Raw genomic sequence first — 12,040 nt, 5'->3', positions numbered from 1 at the left:
AAGAATTAGATATCAACTTCAAAAAGTGTGTTAGGAAAAATATATTTTTATAAAAACTTTTCAGTGGGTACACTGAATTTTATAGTTGGAAGGGTCAAAAGTCAAGAATACACTGATAAGATTGTTTTTCCTTGCTAATAACGCTTATAATTCAACCTTGTATCTGGAAAATTAATTTTCATAAGATTTGACCACTGTTTAATCAATTCCTATACTGTAAGTTTTTAACTATGAAGTAAGTTATTTTATGAAATGCCTTTATATTGAAATGTGACTCATGCTACCCTGACCAAATAAATATATAATAAATAGGGTTTGAGGTTTTCCAAAGCACTGTTAACTTTCTCAGGATGCACATTCTTTTGAGCGCTATATATTCTCCACTTAAGAGGTACAGCACAGTGAACAGTGGGCGTCAGGGTGGGTTCCAAGGTCCTGGTTGAGAAGGTGCATACACTACCCATGTGTACCTGGCTCTGGAGCGTGGCATTGCCTTTATGGTGCAGGTGTTCTGCAGCGTCCATGTCAAAATGATACAGTCCTCTATTTTCCTCAAAAAGCTTTTTATATTCTCGCTAAAATATAGAACATGAAAATAAATTTAGAGTGAAAGATGCTAACTGATCAGAGCAATTACTACTTAGGAAGACAAACTGAAAAATACAAGTCAAAAAGAGCTGCAAAGCTGTTATTAAGTAACTATCAGTAGTCCACATATGAGATTTCTGAAACGGAGATAAATAGAAAACGTAAGATAAACCAGTTTTATGTAGTCAATGTGAACAGCATATAAAACACTCAAGCTAGGCAGAGGACAATTAGCAGTACACACAACCTAGAAGATAATCATAACACCAAGCAGTGGCAACAGAAAAGCAAGTGATGGGACTCATGATAATAAGCAAGGTGGCGAAATAAAGGCAATTTGTCACACCCCATCATATAACAGGAATGCTTTTAATAGCACCTACAAGAAGAGAAGGAATCCCTGGGTGGCACGAATGGTTCAACTACTAGGCTAAAGGTTGGCAGTTTGAACACACCCAGAGGTGCTTCGGAAGACAGGCCTGGCAATCCGCTTCCAAAAGGTCACAGCCTCGAAAACTCTAGGGAGCAGTTCTATTCTGCAACACATGGAATCACCATGAGTTAGAATCAACTGCAGCAACTAACAACAACACAAGAAGGGAAGCGAAGAAAAGAGGAAAGAACAGAGGAAAGGAAAAAGCTGGAGGCAGAGAAGAAAAGATTTTATAAGAAGTCTCAGCCCTGAGAAAGATTAGGGGGTCACAAGGAAAATAGAGGGTAAGAAACAATTCAACCAATTTTCCTAAAAGGAAAGAGTAGCAGGCACCTAGGAGGAAAATTGAGTAATTTGTTGTATTTTTAAGATGGATAAACTGGAATAAGTTTACTATTTAGACATGCAGACAAAAAGGTGAATTTGGAAGAGATTGGGATAGATAAAGATGACAAGTTTGGCAGCTGTAGGGCTCTAGGTATAACAGGCAGCAGCAATAAGACATGAATTGCTTCACTGGAGATTAGACAATTTGTTATTTTGTCCTATTTGGAAAAAAAAATTAGAGGTAAATGGTAACTCTCAAAGACTCAAGGTTACAGAGACTTAAGCTAAAGTTGGTTGCTCATCAGACATTGAGGGCTTGGGTAAAAAACGGCAACTTTCAATACAGGGAAGGACACATAAGCAGCATTTGAAAGGGAGCAAAAGAGAGCGGGAAAGAGCTGGCGATAAAGAAATTTAAATGTGGGTCTCAGGCGATGCTCCAGGGATCTGCGAGTGGAAAGGGACGAAGGTTTGACATGTGGGATGGGAAGGATGGAAGGTAAGAGTGATCTGTCACACAGAGTCTGGCTTCAAAGTGCTTTCAATTGATTATAGAGCTAAGATATGCGCTCCCCAAAATTTTAACCAGAATAAAGCAAGGGAGAAAAGTGGCCTAGAAAAGTGATAAATTTGTTTATATATTAAAGAGATCAAGTTCTGAATTACAGCTCCTCCAATAGTTAAAAAAAAAGAATCTCAAATGATAACAATATACTTAGATGCTTTATAATTTAATTAGAAGTTATTTATTGCATAATATATATTTATAAAATAATCATGAATGGAATGTAACAAACCATAACATATCCCATTTCTGAGTTAAAATCCAGAATTAATAAAGACTTGGATATTACGTCTGGAATAGTGGACATATACTGAGAAAAGGTCAATAAATATTGTCCTCAACACAATTATCTATTTTAGTTACAAAGAATTTCAGAAACTCCTTTAAAAAAAAAAAAAAAAAGACTCATTTGAACTAAGATCTGCAAACAAAATTTTCAATACTTGCTTTTTCCTATATAATAGTCTCTGTTGCCTCCTAGTGGGGGTTACACAAAGTAACACTATATATATATGCTTTTTATTTTATGTAAAGTTATAAAAGAAACTAAAACCAGGCTAAAAAATTTTTTTCTTCAAAAATTTAATTAGTTTGGCTATATAAGGCACGAATTTCACTCTACACACAACATGTTAAAATAAAAAGAATTAGAACCTATACCAAATTCATCTAGAGATCATTAAAACAGGCATTTATAACGAACTACCCCCTAACTTTGGTAAGATGACTATTTATTGAGCAATTTTTGAATAACATTAAGTTGTCTTTATAAATCAACAATATCCCAACCCTTCAGAGATTAAAATTTAAAAGGCAATTTTAATGTACAATAAATTTGAGCCAAGTTATTATTGTACAACTTTAATAAGCAGATATTTCAGAGTAACACATTTTTAAAGTCTAAATCTTTCTCTCCCATGAAATAAACATTCAGGCATCATTTTTCCATGGAGGAAAAAACCTGTGATCTAGGCAAAAGCATCACTTGGATGAAGATTTAAATTTCATAAATAAAACATAAAATAAATGTATACTATATGACTTTTGGTTTTGTTGGGTTTTCTCTTCTGAAGATATGATAGAAACAATGTTACTCTGTGATTTTTTTCACCTTTATTATATTAAAAAAAAAAAAAACAGGTCAACATCCTTGAAAAGAAATATTGACTCTCTGGAAACATGGAGGCTGGATTAACCCCCAAAACTATTGCCCTAAAATAATTTTTAAATCTTAAATGAAAAATAGACCCTAAAGTCTTTTAAAACCAAATAATAGTTTATCTTAACTGGTAAAGAATATCTGCCTTGAGCATGTTGTGCTCTTCTAAGAACTATCTATATGAGATCAAATTGACTGTTGCAACTCAAAAGATTAGATCGGGAATTTAGGGGCAATAAGTTTATGTTAATGGGAGAGGAACAATTCAGAAAAGCAGGGTGAGAATGGTTGCACAACTCAGAAAATGTAATCAGTGTGACTTAATTATACATGTAGAAATTATTTAATTGGTGTATGTTTTGCTGTGCATATTCTCAATAACAAAAATTAAATTATAAAAAATTTGAAAAGGAAGTATCACCTATGAATGGCATGCATTCTCCCAGCTACCAAATTTTTAATTATCACACTGCTATTTTATTGACTTATTTATACATGAAGCCCTCATGTCCCTAGCAAACTTAACCCCAGTATATATGGGGAACAGCCAAAGGCAAACATCATTGGATCAACAGATGAGGGCAATGATCAGAACTAGATGTCAAGACATGAAGAAAGCAGGGGCCTCAGAGAATAGAATTATATCAAGTTTTAGAAGCATGCCTAGGAGTCGGGGAGAAAAGCATGAAATTGAAACAGAGACACTCACGGAATAAAGGAATGTGTACAGAGGTGTAGCAATAAACATTAAAATGGCAGTGCAACATGATTTAAGTGTCCTAGAACTAAGTGCTAATTCTGGACCTGTCAGTAACCCTCTAACCTTCATTCCCTGCTCAACAGACTGGAAAGAATGACACGCTGCCTTCAGCAAGGACCAGTAACAAAAAATAAATAAATAAATAAGCTCCACAAGTATGAATTATTTACATGCATAATACCTTTCAAGAAGGATGGCAGTGGTGGTGATGGAGAAAGGAGGATTACAAAATAATGAACACAAGTTTCAATATATCAAAGCCAAGTACAGATGTTTCTCAAACTGAACTGAAGCTCTATCTCATTATTTAATAATTTGGGAACTAGGTTTTGACTACAGATTTTTAACTCCATGACTGCGGGCAGGTCTACATAAGACACTTACAGGTAGTTCTCGACTTACAACATATTCGAGTTATGATGAACAACTCCTATTGTCTTCTTTTTGTAATCTTAACCCTTAGTAATATGTACTACATACAGTGTTGCAGCGCGTAATTTGCTGATGTGATCATTCTCAGATGTTCACTCACAGATGCTCAAAGATCGGATTTATAAAGATGCTGATAATAAAAGGCAATAATAATGAAAAAAAATTATGTATTTGACTTACGTCAAAACCGACTTAAGACGAAGTTGTTGGAAAAGAAATCCGTCTTAAGTCAGGGACCACCTGTACAGTGAAACCTGTGAGAGCTAGAACTCAGTGGGACTGCCTTGTTTTTTCTGGATCTCGCAAGTTTTCTGTCCTTGACGAGGTACAGTCTTACCACTTTTCTATCACTCTGTATTAATGGAAAATATTTTAGTTTTCCTTCCCTGACAGGTTTCTGCCTTACGCAGGTTCCAGTTTTCACAGGTTTTACTGAATTTTCACTTATTTACATTCCTTGTTCAACATCTATTTTTCCATCTGACCTGTGCCTGGCCCAAAGCAGATGTTCAAAACAATGAGTGAGTGAGTGAGTGATTATTAAAACAGGCATGGAAATAACTTGAGGTCAAATTAGAGTTCATCATAACCATGGTGTTCTGAGATGTACAAACTGGAGCTACAGGTGACCAGGTGTCATCATATATGAGAGTCAGCAAAGTCAGCCTCCAGATGCATCAAGTAGTTAAAACAACAACCAGGGTGTTAGAGTTCAGACAGGCTGACTGCTCACACAGTATATTCAAATAGTTTAGTCAGATCAGAAAGAAATCGCCTTCCTCTCCTACTTGCGCTGACAGAGAAAGTGGAAAAACATCACAAGACGAAAAACATAGTGCCATCGTACTATAAACACCCTGAGGACTTATTTTCAGAGAAAATACATTTAGGCTAAGACCATTTTTAATTTACTGAAGGCCTATTGAATACCAGACACACTGCTCTAACCTGCATAAAATAAAAGATCCCTGACTTAAGAGGCTGACCTTCAAGAGACTTCAATCTAATAAGGACGAAGAAGGGGGAAAAAGAAAGAGAAACAGAATGCTCGCATAAACACAAGCTTAGTTGTTCAACAGGAAAGTTTTTATTCAAGAGACATTAAAGATCTAGCAAGAATATTCTGTGTAAAGCAGTAACTTTAGTGCAATGTATGCAAGCAAATTACTACTGTTAAATAAATTAGTCATTCAGGGAGCAGTGACACTCCGGCACTCTTAAGGAGCCAGGTGAGGTCAGGAGCACAGCGGTCCTGTTCGCTCCATGGAGCCACATCTACAGTTTCCATACAACCCACTTACATTGCTGAGCATTTTGCTGGCTTTCAAAGCATGGTCTAAAAACAACAAATTTGGGAGATCTGAAACTGGATCGTGCATATCTTGAATGTCTTTCTTGTACTTTACCTATGAAAAGAACATGGAACGAAAGGCCATCTTGGAGAAGAAAGTATGCTTTTGCCTTATATTGTTATTATTTTTAACACATCTTAGAGTACTATTTTGGGAGCCCTGGTGGCACAATGTTTAAGCATTTGGCTGCTAACCAAAAGGTCGGCAGTTCAAATCCATCAGCCGCTCCTTGGAAACCCTATGGGGCAGTTCTACTTTGTCCTATAGGGTTGCTATGAAATTGATGGATGAATTTCCTGGTAGCCACTAGATGGTGCTCATTTACTACTGAATGAGTTTTTAAAAAAAAAAGTTTTTATTTCCAGGGACTTAAAAATATTTTGATAAACCCTTTTCCATATTCAGAAAGAATGATGCTAACAAAATCGTTATTAGAAATATTTTTATAATACCCTTTATATATTCAGAAACAATAATGTTAACAAAATCAAGTAATTAAAAAATATTTTGATAATCCCTTTTACATATTCAGAAAGAATGTTAACAGAATCAAGTAATTTTATCAGAACATCTGCTTTCCAAAAGTAAAGAGAATGGTAGTTTCTTCCTTAGAATATAATATTTCAATTATGTTTTGTGGTGATTTTAGGGCTTTGGAGGTTTTTCATCCTATTGCAATATAAAGCTTTTTTTTCCTTACCAACTGCTTTGGAAATACTAGTAATAATAGTAATAAATGTTAATGACAGCGAACATATCAAGCACTTACTATGTGCCAGGTACCTTTCTAAGCACTTTACAGGTATTAAGTACTAATTTCCACAACAATTGTAGGAGGTAGGTACTTTAAGTATCCCCATTTAGAGATGAAGAAAATGAGGCATGGAAACGTTAACATAAAATATGAAGTGGTAAAGCAGGATTCAAATTCAAATTTCCAGCTTTCAATACAATGCTCCAGGTTCAGTACGTATACTTCATCTCTATCTTCTCTACATCTTTATTTTTAAAAAATCAAATAAAAAGAAATCATTATGATATTTCTAGTGGTCCTAAAAGGCAGAAACACTCATTTCAATTGCTAGAAACAAAACAAAAGTTGACTATTCAACACAAATAACAATGCCTCCTAAACATTAAAGAAAGTAAAATACACTAACTCCCAAGGATATGACAGGAGTTGAAGGGTTTAGATGATTTAACAAAGTAACAGTTCGACACTACTTAATTTCAATATTTAAAAAGGTACACTATATATCTCCTTCCATTATAGAAAAGTGATCACTTATCTCCACTTATCTGTGTTTATACTCTGCCTAATTCTAATAAGGACTTAGAGCATATTGTTTCTTGTAAAATGAAATTTGATTATTTTAAAAAGAGAAATCATATGAAGTATTTCATAGCATTTACACAGAGAGAAAAAAGAAATTATAATCTATTATAAATATTAATTTCTGAAAATTTCTTTATGATAGACCACCATGTACCAGGTAGTACTTTACCATAAACCCACTTTCATGGGCATGACTGGAGCCCTGGTTGGTACAGTGGTTAAGGGCTCAGCTGCTAACCAAAAGGTCGGCAGTTTAAATCCACCAGGGGCTCCTTGGAAACTCTATAGGGCAGTTCTACTCCGTTCTATAAGGTCACTATGAGTTGGAATCGACTCAACAGCAATGGGTTTGGTTTGGTTTGATTTATGAGCATAATTACAAGCATTAACAATGGTCCTAGTCACTAATTTACAATAATACATACTCCTTTTCTGTAAAACTCTATAACCTATGTCTACTCTTGATCAGATATGATAATTTTATTAGTAATACTACTTCTACTTATTAAGTAATCAGTACCATTAATAATGGAGCCCTGGTGGCACAGTGGTTAAGAGCCTGGCTGCTAACCAAAAGGCTGGCAGTTCAAACTCACCAGGTGCTCCTTGGGAACCCTACTGGGCAGTTCTACCCTGTCCTATAGGGTTGCTATGAGTCAGAATGGACTTGACAGCAAAAGGTTTGGGTTTTTTGAGTTACCATTAACAATAAATAATAATACAACATTTAAAAAAAAAAAGCTTTGGGGAAATATGCATCAGTGTTTTCAGTTACAAATTACTTGGAAATTAACATGATCTTGATTAAAACCTGCTGCCATCCAGTCGATTCTGACTCACAGTGACCCGGGTAGAACTGTCCCATAGGGTTTCCAAGGCTGTAATCTTTACAGAAGCAGACTGCCACATCTTTCTCCCATGGAGAGGCTGGTGGGTTCAAACCACCAACCTTTCAGTTAGCAGCTGAGTGCTTAACCACTGCACTACCGGGGCTCCTTTTTGATATTGATTAACTATCAGTAATTACAAAGCAGCCATCCTGAGAAAACAAGAATCAAAAGAAACTGAAAATAATTTTCTGTCAATTACAAGTCGTAAGATACAATGTTAACTTACGTTACTGGCTAGTGTGGCAGCAAGCTGACTTTGCCTAAAAGAGGCACTTTCAAGAGGGTTGTAAAGATGTTTCTTGTCCTTCATTTCATTATCAAATTTCTCTTTGTATTTAATCTGTTATTTTAAAAAAAATAGGATAAATTTAACAGCACATTCATCTTTAAGCTTTAAAAGCAAAACATCTGAATTTTAATTTGATTAAGTGAAAGCTACCTTAAAAGTGAAATGACAGCAAAGCTTAAATGCCTGGTATTTTTCCCCTATAGAGCTTAATTAGGCATAAAAGTTAAAAAAAAAAAAATACTCTACTTGAACATTGATCATAAATGCAATTAGGCATGAATCCAAATCCCATTAAAAAGAATTATGCACTAAAATATCAAGATTTTTAAACGTCAGTTTTCATTTCTGCATTCCTATAATCTACGATCAATTAGAAATTGACACACGAATCTCTTCAAGTCTACCACATTTAGAAAGGGGCTCCAAAATTTGAATATGAATTTTCCTAAAGAAATTACTCCAAATAAAGAAGGGGAGGTGGATTATACCACACTTTTTTTGTTTGTTTTTTCATCATTTTCCTTATCTGGTGTCTGTTTGAAATTTTATTTTTAGGGATTAAATTTTCTGAAATTTCCTAGGTCTATTTAGTGTCATTTTTATTTCTCTGCTCTAACTCTGTGGTTGTATTCACCAGCAGAACCATCTCCAATATTCACTATGAATTATTTTTCTCTTTTCTTAAGTAGCTTTAGGGCAATCGAAGAAAGGACTATCAGTTTACCCTGCAGAACTGTTTTCCCCATAAGTAAAGAAACACATGGATGCATGTTATGATAACTAATTGGAATATAAATACAAGTTCTTCACACATTTAAAAATATCTAGCTACTCACATCCCACACCCCCTTTAATTGCTGTACTCAGGGAAGAACGCTGTGACCTCAAACAAGAAAGTAACCTTTGTTCTCTTATAATATTTTTACAGTATTATAATTCTCACAATATTTTGTTTTCTTACAAAATTCCCATAATACACTTTGATTCATACATCCTAAGGCTCTGCTTTGCATAAGCTTTTATTAAAAAAGCAACTGAGTTTGTGTGTATGGCGATGGAAAAATTGGCAATAGGTATTGGTGATGACTACACACGATTGATGTAACTGGTGTCACTGAATTGTACGTGTAAACGAACATTGAACTGACAAATGTGTTATCTACATTCTTACAATAATAAAAAAATAAAAATAAGCAACCTGGGGATGGCTCAGATTATCCATTCTAATCCAGCTGGTATCAGGGGACACCTGTCTGGTACCAACAAGAGAGGGCTATGAAAATCTTGGTGGGAATACAACACTTGAAAAATATTTCAAGATAGTTTACAGGAGATATTTTCTGAGTGATTCCATTTTTGATCACAATAACTTTCTGATATTAACAATGCTTTATAAATTCCGGCAAAAGCTCATTTATTCTAATTAATTGGAAAGGTCTCTCTAAAGGAAAAATCTGAGCTTTTTATTTTATGTCTTATCAAGAACAAATAGAATCAATTTAATCTTCTTCACAACTTTACATATAAAAGAAAAAAATCTCACAATTGCCATCAAGTTGATTCCAACCCATAGTGACTGCATGTGTTTCAGAGTAGAACTCCACTCCACAGGATTTCAATGGCTGATTTTTGGAAGTAGATCACAAGACCTTTCTTCTGAGACACCTCTGGGTGGATTAGAACCACCAACTTTTCCAATTAGTAGCTGAATGCTTAACTGCTTGCTCCACCCAGGGACTCCCACTTTACACAGTAGCTGGCACAAAAGCGAAGGTTTTCCCTACCTGGTCCACAATTCCTCACTTTGAACCCATATACCCATCTGCCAATGGCACGCTTTGCTGTATTTTAATCACTGGTTTTGTTTCTCTCCTAAGTTTTCAGGGCCTCAAGAGTATTCATTCAACAATTACAGGGGACTCTGTCTTAACTGACCTCCACTTAAATGACATCCTGACTCAGTTTCACCAATACCCTCCACTTACTCACCGATGGCCACAGTGAAGGGAACACCCCCAGCTAATGGTTATTTACATCTAATCAATTAATCCAGCTATGTGATGCTGGCTGGAATCAAATTTCTTTCAGTTATTCATATTCTCCAATCTCAGGTACCATGAAGTGTGTTAATTGTGTTTTAACTAAATAGCAAAACCAGATTATATGATATTTGAATACAGACACCCCACTGGACTGCTGTTGCTAACTTGTAGTTTCCCAGCACAATTACACTAGGAGCAGAGGTCAACAAGTATTACCTGAAAGTTAAAATGACAACTTCTCATCTATTATGACATCTGGCATTTACTCTATCCAAGTAAATTTATATTTCTGAACAACTATAATCAAACCACAGTGTAATGATTCACTCATTCCTTAATTGATTAAACATCAAGCATGAGTTGAGTTCCTACTATAGGGTAGGCACAGGCACAGAGAATGATGATATAAACAAGACACACTCCCTCAAGTGTGGATTCAACACTGGGTGGACTCGAACCTCAAACCTTTCGGTTAGTAGCTGAGTACATTAACCAAAAATATACTACCCCACTTATTGCTAAACTGATTTGAACTATATCCTTCTATTAGATAGAAGGAAATAAGAAACAATTGTAAAAGGAAATGAGAAACAATAGAGATAAAAATAATATATTCTATCTGTATTGTACTTTATAGTTCCCACAGGACTTCATTCACTCATTCAAGAAATATTTATTTAATGCGTACTAAGTGTCAGGTGGAGTCCCTGGGTAGTGCAAACGGTTAATGTTTGGCTGCTGACCGAAAGGTTGGAGGTTAAAATTTACCCAGAGATGCCTCAGAAGAAAGGCCTGGTGATGTACTTCCAAAAAATCAGCCACTGAAAACCGTACAGAGCCCAGTTCTACGCTGACCACTCACAGGCTCATTGATTTGATAGCAACTGGTTGGTTTTTAAGTGTCAGGCACTATGCTGAAGACTGCTGTACTGAAGAGACTTAGGAAGCGAATGATAACTATCTTCAAATATCTGAAAAATCCACTGCCTTAGAGTCAATTTCGACTTATAGCAACCTTATAGGACAGAGTACAACTGCCCCATAGGGTTTCCAAGGCTGTAAATCTTTACAAAAGCAGACTGCCATGGCTTTCTCTCATGGGGCCACTGGAAGGTTTGAACTGCCAACATTTTGGTTAGCAGCTGAGTGCTTAACCACTGCACCATTTGAAAAAATAGGAAAATAGCATTTATGCTAGAAACCCTGGACTGAGTTTTCAAAGTTCTGAGCCCTGGTGGCACAGTGGTTAACAGCTCTGCTGCTAACCAAAAGGTCAGCAGTTCAAATTCACCAGCCGTTCCTTGGAAACTCTATGGGGTAGTTCTACTCTGTCCTATAGGGTCACTATGAGTCAGAATCAACACAGTAGCAACTTTATTTTTTTTTAATTTGTGCTACTGCAGAAGGTAGATTTCGTATTGATGAACAAACTTAAAGTCAACAAGATTTCTGCTGATTATAATGAAAATTTTCTACCAGCTGAGCTGTCCACCAGTAGAACCATCTTATGCTTAAACTTGTTCTTCCCACCTCCTCCCAATTTTCACCTAAATCATTCCTACACGTCCTGCAGTTACTAGCCAAAGTGTTGCTTCTTTTGCAAAGCCCTTCCCGGGCTCCCAAACTAGATTGTTTACTACCGATATCCTTCTAAAGCATCCCAAGTTTACCCTACCACACTTATCACACACAACTATAATAATCTGTAAAGCACTCTGTTCTGTTGGTCTTCCCCATTAGACAGTAAGCCTTATGAAGGCAGGGGCCAGGTCTGTCCTGTTCACCCTTGAAAACCTAGCCCTAGTATAGTGCCTAGTATGTAAGTATCTGGTACAATTGCTGTTTTGTTTGGATGGAGAATCTTGAG

At 35.8% G+C, this 12,040-nt stretch overlaps 1 protein-coding gene across 2 annotated transcripts in view; it reads right to left on the bottom strand.

The window, feature by feature from the left end:
* NEBL (nebulette) overlaps nt 1–12,040 on the bottom strand; it is a 510,414-nt gene that overhangs the window by 89,470 nt on the left and 408,904 nt on the right. The window contains exons 11-13 of one of the 2 annotated variants that reach the window (XM_004380542.2): nt 8,069–8,182; nt 5,566–5,670; nt 471–575 (exon numbers count right to left, since the gene is read on the bottom strand). The exons of the other annotated variant lie outside the window; for it this stretch is intronic. Coding sequence (XP_004380599.1) covers nt 471–575; nt 5,566–5,670; nt 8,069–8,182 — 324 coding nt within the window. The remainder of the gene's footprint in view (nt 1–470; nt 576–5,565; nt 5,671–8,068; nt 8,183–12,040) is intronic. 2 annotated transcript variants of the gene reach the window in all.

This window comes from Trichechus manatus, unplaced genomic scaffold (assembly GCF_000243295.1).
Source record: "Trichechus manatus latirostris isolate Lorelei unplaced genomic scaffold, TriManLat1.0 scaffold00075, whole genome shotgun sequence".
NCBI classification, from domain to species: domain Eukaryota; kingdom Metazoa; phylum Chordata; class Mammalia; order Sirenia; family Trichechidae; genus Trichechus; species Trichechus manatus.
This window is presented reverse-complemented; position numbering and strand designations above follow the sequence as displayed.